This window comes from Fusarium subglutinans (genome assembly GCF_013396075.1).
Source record: "Fusarium subglutinans strain NRRL 66333 chromosome Unknown NRRL66333_c0000217, whole genome shotgun sequence".
In the NCBI taxonomy this organism is placed as follows: Eukaryota; Fungi; Ascomycota; class Sordariomycetes; order Hypocreales; family Nectriaceae; genus Fusarium; species Fusarium subglutinans.
The window spans coordinates 1-12,028 of NW_023502280.1; the positions used below are offsets into that span (position 1 = coordinate 1).

At 46.7% G+C, this 12,028-nt stretch overlaps 5 protein-coding genes across 5 annotated transcripts; 1 reads left to right on the plus strand and 4 right to left on the minus strand.

The window, feature by feature from the left end:
- FSUBG_11433 (ankyrin repeat domain protein) lies at positions 1–2,904 on the minus strand (the record flags this gene model as incomplete). Its single annotated transcript, XM_036676115.1, has 4 exons — positions 521–1,245; positions 1,529–1,750; positions 1,797–1,811; positions 1,905–2,904. Coding segments are annotated over 4 exons (1,962 nt in total), but the record flags the coding sequence as incomplete, so codon positions are not given.
- Positions 2,905–4,408: 1,504 nt separating this feature from the next.
- Positions 4,409–4,837, plus strand: FSUBG_11434 (uncharacterized protein; the record flags this gene model as incomplete). Its single annotated transcript, XM_036676116.1, has 1 exon — positions 4,409–4,837. The coding sequence occupies one exon, from the start codon at positions 4,409–4,411 to the stop codon at positions 4,835–4,837; it is 429 nt and encodes a 142-aa protein (XP_036533065.1).
- Positions 4,838–6,250: 1,413 nt separating this feature from the next.
- FSUBG_11435 (uncharacterized protein) lies at positions 6,251–6,655 on the minus strand (the record flags this gene model as incomplete). The annotated part of the gene is made up of 1 exon (XM_036676117.1): positions 6,251–6,655. The coding sequence occupies one exon, from the start codon at positions 6,653–6,655 to the stop codon at positions 6,251–6,253; it is 405 nt and encodes a 134-aa protein (XP_036533066.1).
- Positions 6,656–7,975: 1,320 nt separating this feature from the next.
- FSUBG_11436 (uncharacterized protein) lies at positions 7,976–8,430 on the minus strand (the record flags this gene model as incomplete). The annotated part of the gene is made up of 3 exons (XM_036676118.1): positions 7,976–7,998; positions 8,076–8,156; positions 8,205–8,430. 3 exons carry the CDS (start codon positions 8,428–8,430, stop codon positions 7,976–7,978), a joined length of 330 nt encoding a protein of 109 aa, XP_036533067.1.
- An 831-nt stretch (positions 8,431–9,261) lies between these two features.
- Positions 9,262–11,226, minus strand: FSUBG_11437 (heterokaryon incompatibility het-6; the record flags this gene model as incomplete). The annotated part of the gene is made up of 1 exon (XM_036676119.1): positions 9,262–11,226. The coding sequence occupies one exon, from the start codon at positions 11,224–11,226 to the stop codon at positions 9,262–9,264; it is 1,965 nt and encodes a 654-aa protein (XP_036533068.1).
- Positions 11,227–12,028: the final 802 nt, after the last annotated feature.

Genomic DNA, 12,028 nt, shown 5'->3' on the forward strand with positions numbered 1-12,028 from the left:
ATTTATTAGTTATTATAAAAGCTTATAGGTAAAAGTTTATATTAAGAAAAAAAAGAATATTATGTTATTATTTATTATCTGTATTTACAGCCTAAAGCTTAACCTTATAGGCTATAGTTATCCCATAGTCTATTAGGGATACAAACTGCAAATCCCTGGCATTATTGCTAAATACAGCTTAAGCACTTTGATGATAAGAAGGTGCAGCCACTGACTCGGGCGGAAAATACCCTGATGACTGTTGGAAAGTGACCGAGGAAAAGGACTGTCTGTCCGCCTGCTGTGTCGCTTCTAATGACGGAATTGGCACTAGGCTGGCCGGCAAAGGAATATTTTCAGGGCCAGTAACGACGTCTAACTCCATGAGATTTGGCTGTATGAGCTTCTGCTTAGACGTCCGTCCCAGGTCTGAAGTATCACTGGGGCCTACAATAGAATCATCCGAAGTACGGTGCCGTCTACCGTATCGTACCCATTAGTTCAAAGGCCGAAAAGCTCCTCCAGGAAACGGCCTACTCACCTCGGTTCTTCCTGTTCCTTTGACTTTCGCAGACTGATGTGCATCATGCCCCAGGTCAAGTTCTCCATGCGCTCTTGGTTGGGTAACCGCTGCTTCAACGTGCTGAGGGAATATGCCCTGCTGCGGCAACTCTTCCGGATCCTCATTCGTGCCTATCATGTCATTCTGAAAGCTTGGAAACTTACTGAGAGCGGCATTATATGTGCTCGAGAGGTCCTGTTCGATCCCCTGCGGGCGGGTGCGCAAGTGTCCGATAATCCTGCAATCTGTGGGCGATGTGGCATCCGGATCAGGCTTGATACTTGAGTCAGCCTCCGCCTCGTCCGAAAGTTTCGATGATAGGGCCGCTTCAGTATCACCATTGCCATCCAGTTCACGACCACCTATTGATTGTGAAATCACAACTGGGATCGATGGTCCTGGTAAGGGACGAGAAGGCGCCGGTTCGGCTGAAGATCGTGCAAGTTTGCCCAGGCCGGATTCTTCCTTGCCGCTGGAGTGGGGAACTGGGCTGTCTGCCCGGTGCCTTACGGATTGCCCTAGACCAAGCTCTACGGCATTACAGTCAAGGGTTAAGTTTGCGGGTTGCGATTCCTCTGCTTCATTCACTCCATACTTGGTAGGGGAATCTTCGCTGCATTGATGAGAGTAGTGGAACTCCGGGTAGTTTGAGAAATTCAACGACTTATTTGCGGTTGGAGTTACTGGAAGAGTATACTCTGCATCTGGTGAAAGACCGAGATTGCGTAAATTTTCGGGATACCTGGAGATCCTTTGTATGATCTGGAACTTCACAAAGTTAGCAACTGATAGTCATGTGGGGGGTTTTGTGAGAACAAATATCTGGTCGAATACCTCTACTCCCCAGTCGTCCCACAACTACATCAATTGAGTCTAACAGCGCTTTGCGCTCATTGGATACGCTCCAGGACAGTAGCGAGGACCAATTTTGCTCATTTTCCTTCGACTGGAGCAGTTGGTCCAGGTACGTTAGTAGTTGGAACGTACTACCCATGGTTTCGTGCCCGAAGGTCGCTAGCCCCGTCAATAGCGTCAAGGGATCAGGCAACAGCACCTTAGAGCCAGGAAAATGGCTCTGAATCTGCTCCGATGTGGCTCCGATCGCGCTGATATAAATCTCTCCAAGGGGGTTTGACGCCACAACATGCCCATAAACAACGTTTGTTCGAGCGTCAATGACAATTGATCCGGAGTCGCCGTTTGTGAGACCTGTTTGACGTGTTAGGTCTGGCTCGGCGATAAATGAGACACATACCAGTCAATTTGGGAACTATGACACTCCAGACTATAGTTGACCGATTATAATTTATGCCTCCGAGGAATGAAGGTACTGGCTGAAGCCTCCCCTATTTTATAACGTTACCCGAGGTAACTATTAGAACTGCTGTGCCTTTCTCCGGGCAAGCTGTCGCGATCTCGGAGAAAAACAACGGACGGGACGAAGTCGCGGTGCTCATGAAGGCATTTGGCCGCCATTGCCCCCTTTCCGGTAAGCTGATGAGGGCCCAATCAAAATCCATAGCCTTCGATGCACCTTGTTCATACTCGATAGAAACCATTGCTTGCGTCTCTATCGTCCCTTCTTGAGTGTCCGAATTCAAGTACTCCTCGTGGAACAAATCTTTGGGGTCCGATGACCCATCGAAGTCGTTCGAGTCGTCCCCATGGTTATCATCGTCTTCCAGCAAGTCTTCGTATTCCACGTCGGTGACAAAGTCTACGTCTTCCACCCTTTCATCAACTGCTTCTTCACTGTATGAATGATCATCCAACTCTACGGCCTCAGCATTCTTGCAGGCCATGAATGGATTTCGCCAATTTCCCAGAACATGTGATGCCATGGGACAGTCCAAGTCTGTACCCAGTTCTGCGTCGGTAGGTGAGATCAGTGGTGGTGTCCGGTATGCCCTAGACTGCCTCACGGCATGAGCTGCAGTTAGGCCGTAAAACTCAGAGCCTACTTGAATAATGCAACCTAGAGTTGAAGTTTTCCTGCGGTCTTGATTGACAGAAATGATGGAGCCGCACAAAGTCAGATTCGAGTGCAAGAGGGAATGCGACTCCACAAGCGTAGGCATAACGTCAGATCCAATGAGAACTCTTGTTTTAGCACACCACAGCAAAGTTCTCAGTCTCGCTTGGCGCCAGAAGTAGAGCTTGAATAATGGTTTGTGCGATTCTTCAGGGACCATCGTAGGACTGTTTCGCCAGCTTTTCCAAAAGTATTTGGGTGACGATTCTCGAAGTCCGTATTGACGCTTCAAATGCTTGCTGTTGAGGAGGCTATGGAGTGAACTGAATTCGCTCTGACGGCAGAACACCAGAATCGAAGGATGCGATTTCTCTACAGAAGGGCCACACATTTTAAGTGTATAGTCATTCTGCTGAACATTGTCTCGGAGGCGTGGGTGCTCCTCGGCATTCTGCCTGAAAATAATCACGATCTCACGGTATCTTTCCCGAAAGACATCCCTAATAATTGACGCGCTGTGTGGGTAGACAAAGGTTGGCGGCGAGACACCCGGGATCTACGCAGGGCTATTGAAGGGATCTTTGCTAGGCGGTACTGCAGTAGCAAAGGTATTGCAATTTGAATTTGAATTGGGAGGTGCAGAGCTGATTGTTTCGTTGCTTTGGGATAGCAAGTCGGATGGTGGATGAAATATGCTCGAACTGCCCGCTGCATCGCTTTGCGTGGCCGAGAAAGGCGTAGAGATAACCTGGGCAGAGACAACCGGACTCAGGTAAGAGGGCACTTGTAGGCATGGGTCAACACTGGATTTGGATGGTATTGGTGTCTCTGGTAGCTCGCAGGCAGGAGTTTCCTTGAGCTGACTTACGGCGTCGACCAAGCTCCCATCAAAGGAGCTGATTGAGCTAGCTTTTTCTCCTCTCGGGCTGTTGATAATAGGGAAGAATGGGTCTGAGATTCGGTCCTGTTCGTGAGCATGCTTCCAGGGTAAGGTATGAAAGCAGAAGGGCCCCTTTCATTTCTGCGATCCCACCTGATTGAAAACTGCTCGCAAGGATCCTCAGTACATATCCGAGACAACCTTTTAGCGGTTAGCATTTCCATGAGAATTGAGCATTGTTGCCCGAAATCCCATACCTTGCCCTGGTTCCCGATATTTTCGTTACGCCCATCATTTCTATCTGAGTGCTGTCTCTACTCATGTTTAATAAGTCGATCCTGATACTCAGCGGGCAGCAAGTAAAGTAAACACGTCCTGCTTTGGCATTGGGCGACGTCTCTATCGAGAAAAGAGACGTGCGATTAATATTGTATAGTAGCTCTTTGCGGGGCAGTGGCGGAGTGTTTTGGGCGTATGCAATGGACAAGGCGCAGTGTGACGTGGCGAGCTGATTGCCAATACATGGTTGGCTCTTTCAACCACCTGGTAGCCCTTAAATCATGTTCGATTAGACTGAAGTGCAGTGCTAGGCATTTTCTTCCCCAGCCACAAGCGCCTGACTACTGGGTTACAGATCCCTCCGTCTCTACAAATTGATGGGCCCTGTGCCGATACAGTTGAAAATTCTATCATCTTTGGCTTGTAATTCTTTTTCTCTAAGCCAGTTTTGACGCGTGGCAATGTTTCCACCAAACGAATTTGAGCGAAATGAAATCGCAAAACAATTGCTTGGGGATGAGTTAGTTACCGCTTCAACGAATACAGCGTTCAAGGCATACTTTGATTATTACGATTCGGTCATTTGTCCATATTCCCTGGAGATACAGCCCTTCACATTGACACCCCAGCACTTCAGAGCCATTCCGAGGTGCTCAAGTATGTCGAGTTTCTCTGCGCGAATTTATCGTTATCACGGGAGGGATTTTTGACAGTTTCGTTGCCTACTGCGAATATTATGTCTAGGGAGAGGGAGCGTTTAGCAAGATCCATTGTCAAAGTTGCCTTTATGGTCGGCTGCTCGTCCAAGGACTTCTACTCTGAAGGTCTCAGAAGCGAAGGCTTGTCCCGAGTGAAGTGGGAAGAGAACCAGGGAATTTTGGACTTCATGAAACAAGCATTCGCCTCTGGTGTTGCTCAAACGACGGCCCAACAGGAGAATGATGTAGAAGCTCTCCAAGAAAAGAAAGCCTTGAAAGCATGGAAGCTTGTGAGAAGATATGGAATCAAAATAAGGCCCACAAACAATCTGCTAGATCATCTTCTTTACGATCCCAGGGAAAAGGTCCTTAAGGTTTTTCACCAGACAGCATTTCTAAGGACGTCTTTAAAGCAAACAAAGGATGAACCTCTGGATCTGGACTTTGAGCAGGCCCTAAGAATGTAATGTTAGGACGTACTAATAAATGAGATAGAGGAACACTACTACCACGACTACTCTTCGAGACTCTTGTTTCCTTCCATAGCATTCTATTCCCGATCGCGAGCATAAACAATGAACGTCCTTATCTTCTCCTTGAGAAGCTTATTCGAACTCAAGGTTTCGATCCTGAGGGCCTTTGGGTCGAGTTCGTCCGACCCTTAACATCGGACTTCACATTCATGTACTAGGGAGGTCGTCTAGCGCGGTTATATGAGGTTGCGAAACGGCCGCCACCTAGAAACGTGCTTGTTTCTTGGGTTGAAAGGCATACTTCAGAAAGAAATGCGTTGACTCTGGCTATTATAGGTCTATTTCTCGCTGTCTTCTTCGGTCTCCTAGGGTTTATTACCAGTGTTATACAGGTTGTTGTGTCTTGGATGGCGTGGAAACACCCTATATAATGGATTACCGCTTTCCCTAAGGGAGGAAAAGAACATCATGAGGTACGATCCTCTGCAAGACCGCAATGGGTACTTCTAGGGTAAAATGCCTTTCTGGGATGTTTGTCTGCTCCTGGAAGAACCGACTACGGCGACGTTCGGCAGACTTCTCCTCGCCCGTCTTCGGGAAGCCAAGTCCCATCACTGGTGACCCGAATAATTGTCTTACCAAGCTTGTATATTTCGTGCAGGAAGTTATATCTTCTACTAGTTGTCTTAGTTTCTGTATCTAATGAACTCAACTCTTGGCTGCTGATCGCTGGCAGTGATCAAATCATCAGATGCACCATGGAATCAGTTCTGACCTCGGCAACAGTCCCGTCATCTGTTCGTGTCGTTGACGGCGTCTTAGTAAAGGAGCTGTGGAGGCTACTCAGTGGTAAATTCACTTCTGTTCCTGGCTTTTATCTCGCTAATATTGGCTTCAGGCCATTAGAGATGGCATGAATAGCCAATATGCCAGTAATACGCTGTGTCCTGGCTTCCAGATCCTTCAGTTAGAATAAGAAGAAACTAGCATGTCTCAGCCCATAGACGTGGCTGAGCCTTACCCTCAGGATAAGGCTATGTGACCTCTCAAGCGAAGTCATGGATACTGTAATAGATTGGGTTCTTTGCTTAAGTGTTTGCTTAAGTGAGTGAAGATGCTGCTTCTGCGTCCGGAGCTACTTTTCAGTACATTGATCCAACCACCGCAAACGCAGCGTTCTCTTATATATTATTGCCACATTGCTACATTGACGGACTGTTTTTATATTTCTCCTCTGCCTGGAGTCTAAGATCGCCGCCCAAAAACAAGCCCTTGCCTCTCAGTTCTCATATGATATCTGCTACTGATTGTTACCTATTAGTCTTTCTCCTCCAACACGCCTATCCCTCCTCTTTCTTATTAAGTGTAAATGACGCAACCAGTTGAGATGATTATTCATCCAGTCCCTCAATTATCCTGGCATTTCAGGGTAGTGGAGATGACTTCCGACGAGGGATTCGAAATAGTGACAGAACCGCCGAAAGAGCCTTGGTCGTTGTTGATCCAGATCCTGAGCTGGCCGTTGTCTCCATTGTACCTGAAAGTGACACTGGGGTCTGTACACTCGTAGACGTTTTTCGAAGTGAAAGGTTTGGCCGTGTTCTTCTGAGGGTCTTTATCGAGTGGGGGACATCGAGTCTCAATGTCTTCTGAATACACGCGGAAGGACACGTTGTTCTTGTTGTTCCGGTCGATATAAGCGTCAGTTAGACTGGCTGGAATTTCGTTTACTTGACAGTCTCTCGCTTTGAGGTGGGGAGCAGCAAGCGTGCTTGGAAGTAGAAGATTCAACAGCAGAAGAGGAACAAGCATTTTGTCGGTATTTGAGTGGGATTAGAAGTACCGAGTGTTGTTCGGTGTTGCTATGCTATACGCCAGCCTACTGTTTGGATACCGAAGCACCAGTGGGTGGTCCAGTTGATATAGTATCTGGACAAAGCTTAGTCTTGAGTATTTCTCATCTCGGGCTGCAGGCCCTAATTACATGCCTGGGCCAGATTCCAAGAGCTTGCGGAGTACAGAAGCAGCAATTAATTCTTTCGGAACTCCGGAAAGCAATGTTACGGTGCAATTTGGAGGCGTCGTGAGGTAGTATTCAAAGTCTAAATACGGAAGTATGTACAAATCAACGCTTGCTCTTCAAAGTTTATAACCATGTACGGGTGATGATTTAATCTCTAAAAGTCCCACATGATCGGAATCAATACCCAAATAGGGGATAGGAAGGTTCAATTTATCCACGGTAGTGTAAATAGACCGTCAACCCGAGCCGTGTGAAGGATCTTTCCCTTTGACAAGTGGGTATAGATCTAAAGTAGCGGGCGGCTTTCGGCGCCTAGTGAGCCAATTGAGTTTCGTCCATGTAACCTTATCTTCGCCTCTCCAAGATCAGTTACACTGTCCTGCCGGCTGTTTGTAGGCATGAAAGCGCGGAATATTCAAATTTGCTCGTAATGGTTCTCCGGGCAGAGCCGCAGTAGATGAATTGCTTAGCTCTTTTACGAAGATATAGCCTATTGATTGCAACTCCAATAAGTTCCAGATAGTCGCGAACAACCACGCCCTCCCCAACAGCAATCCACAGTGGTTTTATGGCTTTTGATTCTTGGACAGTTCGACACGCTGGTACAAGGTATAACCCGATATCACCCAAGCTGCCTTAAAAGTCTCTCCAGTGCCCCTTTGTAGCTATCGGCGAATCTTCCCAGAATACCTTTTATGAACAAAAACCCCAAGCGAATACTGCGCAACCCAGCCTGTTGGACTAAACAGACTCCTCCTTACGCTAACTTAGCAATCACTATGTGCTAGCCGTTACTAATTCTTTAACGCTTCTAATTTCATCCCCGCCTAGCTCATCAAAGCGTCCTAGGCTCCTTCGTATTATCGTCATGGCCTCACAAGAGACATCCAGCAATCCCGGTATTCTTTCCACTCCTGAGGTATGATTCTATTTCCCTTTCCACATACCAAGCGTGGCACATTTGAGAATCACTATACAGACCGACTTTCCATGTGACTTGGCTTGATGAAGTGATGCAGTGAATGACGTCGTAATAGACCGGAACCTCGTAGTCTGCTCATGAACAGAGCTATTCTGATCAGCCTCAAGAGTGAAAGAGAAAGAGAGATCTAGATCTGGTCCATCAACCATTCTACGGAGGACTTTATCGAATTCTATCACAACCTACTGTTAGCACAAGTTTCCTTCCATTCACGAAATGAGACTTACCTTCGAAGGCGGGATCCTCGGTAATAGCCTGGGCTCCTGAGACCAAGCCCTCAGAAGGATCAAGGGCTCTATCAACTTCTGCTACAACTTGATATTAGCACAAGCTTCCATTTAGCAGTCGGAATTTACCTCCAAGGATAGAAATGAAATCAAGGGTCACTGTGGTACACGTCGAAGCAATGGATATGACATCCAAAAGACTGTCGCTGTCCGGGCTCGTTCTGGCGGAGTAATATGTCGTTTCTGAAGTGCGTATCGTACAGGTAGAAGCGCTATCCGAGGTAGAGTCATTCACGCCGAGTTTGCGGAGAGCGTCTATGAGCTTTGGTGTATCGGCAGTAGTTGGAAACCACATCTTGAATGGAGGATTGATGTGTACGAGTCAATGGGTCAATGTGCTGAGAGATGCCCACGCTTATGTTGGGGGATGCTGATGGTAAAGTTGAGGAGAGGTCTGAAATCTGGACAGCAATTTATATATCGCTCTGGGACAGAGCGACAGTGAATGCAGTAGGTTTCGATGAGTGACTTTTCATTGAATAATATTTCTTTCAATTCTAGAACCTTTGTATAGGGTCTGTTTGTTATGCAGGCAGGCGATTCCACCAAACTGCATTGCATATGCAGCTTGATCCTTTCCTTTGCATCGTTTATGATTAACTCAAACTTGGTCGACGCGGCTTTCTACTCTCTTGTGAATGCTAAATCTCAAAGAAAAGTCCAGCAGCAAACATCGCACCTACTGTGGTAAGGAAAGGCATGGTCAATGGGTCCACTGTCCAATTGGCATCTTGACTAACTACCTTTGCAGAGCCATCGTCTTTGTTTCTACACCACCAGGATCTTTTACCTATTTAACCGCAAAGCATGGAGAGAATGAACCAGTCAATGTCACGACACCCACGGATAGACCTCAAATAATGATAAATGCCAAAGAATGAAGTGGGTTTATATTCAAGGCGCATTAGGGCCGAGACATAATTTCTTCACACAGCTGTGGATGCACACCCGACAGAGGTACCAATCCGAATGGTCAAGAGGTTAGTCTAGGTCTTTGGAGACATCAGAACGGACTGGTTCATTGCGCACCGAACCCTCACAGTAACTACCAAATTCGACTCTCGAGTCTTCACGGCGAGGCTAGAGTCAACTACTTGAACTTGATGTCCGAAAATCCCTCCTTGAATCATCTGATAGTAATCCTTTCTCTCTGTGCCTCGCCTTTGTCTACCTGGTTCCAAATCTCGCCGTTCATAACACCGAGTACAAAGCTGCTCCCCACCAAGTTAAACATTTGCTTAGAAGCACCATCTCCTGTTCCACAAGCTGACACCTTTCTCAAGATATAAGGTACACTGGCACCTTCAACTACAACAGCCTCATCACCCACTTGAGCCCTGTCCGGTGCAAGACCAATACGTCCGTTACTGAGGATACACAGTCTCTTCCCATCGCAACGCTTCAAGATCCTCATAGCTTGTTTCTCAAAGCTCCCTGATCCCTCAAATATTTCTACAAGTGGTATCCTTTCTCTGTCATTCTCAGTCAGTTCCCCAAAACACTTCCATTCGCCTTCATCATCCTTAAGAACCTCTCCATTATACCGTTTGATATGACTGATAGCCGCTTTGGCGACCTCGGGGTAAACAACGTCGTCGAATGTCAGAGTTCTGAGAAATTTTGATAGAGACAATGGGCCGTTATGCCACTGGTAAATATCCTCTCCAGCTATATCTTCCGGTATTTTGCTGTGTTTGAGATACGATTCGTCTGGTACTAGCTTTTGCCACTGTACCACGGGGAAGCGATTCTTGCCAATGTCACAAACATCGCCTAGTTTCTCAATTTTACCCAGGCTAACAGCTTGGACGTGAAGCTGTCTAGACGGCTGGGTGTTGGCAGAAGTATATCCGGAAGTCGTCCATGTATCGATAAGATGAGGATGCAGCATCTTCCAGCCCCATACATACTGAGTAGGTCCACTTACAAAACCTGCAAACGGCTTGTACCTACCTGGAGCGGGCTTCTGAGTCGCAGCCCAGTAGGGAGATGTGACGCTCCAGTCTGGGACCCATGTTGGTAACCCCGGTATGGTTGATTCGTTGACTACATGTGAAAGAAGGTCAAGACCGACTGAACCCATCAACAGGATCGCAAGCTCAGTATACACCTGGGACACAGAGTGACTATAATCGACTGGAACACTCAAACGGCGTTGTCGAATTGCCAGTTCCTGTAGCTCTTGCTCGTTATAGTCCCAGCGTTCCTTGTACTCTTCAAGCTCCTCCTTCAGTTCTTCATGATGTCGATCTAATAGAGGTAGAATAGCGTAGAGCTTGTCTCTCTTATCAGTAGCACCGCAGGTCCTCGTGTCTTCTAATATCTTCAAGAGTCTTTCGCCGTATGTAACGTGCATTACATACGGAGTGGGTGCAACAGCGTATGTAACTGAGAATGGTAGTCTTTGGATCCAGCCCGCGTTAACATTCCAATGAAAAAATGTCTTGAAGCTTTCCCAACTGAGTTGGTAGTCACCGCAGATCACACTAGCCTTTTGCGCAAAGGTGATCTCTTGAAGGACCCAAACACGAAAGAACCACGGCCTCTTGAATAGATTGCTTACAGCACTTTGGTTCTCTTGAATGATTGCAGAAGCTTCCACAGTCTCATAACCATCGTCGTTGGATGGTTCATCAATTTCGCGGATGCACCTTAGAGCTGCATCGCTATCAGGCGTTCCATGTCCAAGATAGACCAATACTTGGGAAGCATTCTTATAAATTCGTGCCATGAGGCCCAGCTGATGGTTCTTTTCAATCGGTGACTCTTGATCGATGCAAATTGAATCGATCCAGAGCAGTCGAGATGATTCAGAATCTCGGAAATTACTCAAGGCCGCGTGGCAGTTCTGCGATACAAGTGCCTGAGTTTCCATATCTTCATCGCTATAAACATTGATTGCTATAAGATCTTTCACATCTCCCCAAACGTAGGAGACTGCCTCGTAAGGTTGAGTTTTATTAAGATTGGTGTTCAGAAGACGGAGCGTAAGCGGGGCACTATCACGCCCTGGTTGAAGAGAAACCAAGCGAAAGGAATCATCCTTGTCGAGTACGTTTTTCGCGTATAGGCTCTGCAAATGATTATTCATGTTGTATCATTTCTTTAGCGTTAATGCTTGCAATCTTGTCTGAGCCTTGGTCTGTCAGCATTGATGCTGAGGACTCTCAGCAGAGCGGTTCATAACGGCAGAATTTAAATCAGGGTTAGCGTCAGCATATCCCTGAGTTCCGGTAGTCGGTAATTGAGGCTGTACAGCTTTTGAGGCCAATCAACTATATAACTGGCTGCATTTTTATCCGATATCCAGAGACAAGACTTAGTCCAAATGATGTCACCTACGATCATGCTCCATCAAGTTCGGACGCACTATCAGCCCGTCTCGGAGATTATATCTGGGAGGAATTCTTACCCAAACTCCGGACTTGCTCACAAGGGTTCCGCCAGTTGCTTACTGCGTTCATGCACATCGCTTGTGGTTGGATATATAACATCACAGCCAGGAAGTAATTTGTTGATTTATCATCGTTTGTCGTGCTCCGTAGTTTGTGGTCATATTCAATCTCGGGTACTCATTTTGACTTGCACATCAAGTCACATCGGTATCCTCCACTGTTGAGTCCAAACCGCGGAAGGCCATCAACTTGGAGAAGCGGAAAGAAACTGTACATAAGCAACATATAACTCAAGTAATCGTGCCAAGTCACAAATGTTTGGTCTAATTGTTAGTTTTTAATGGCTGTTCATACATACATCCCATTGGCTTTAGTCCCGCCTCGTTGTTCAGGAACTGCAACACAATCATTGTCCGGGATCTCAGCCAATTGGCATTAGAAAAGATCAAACACATTTACGATGACTTTATGCTTTGAGAGCGAAACAGGAGCTTATAG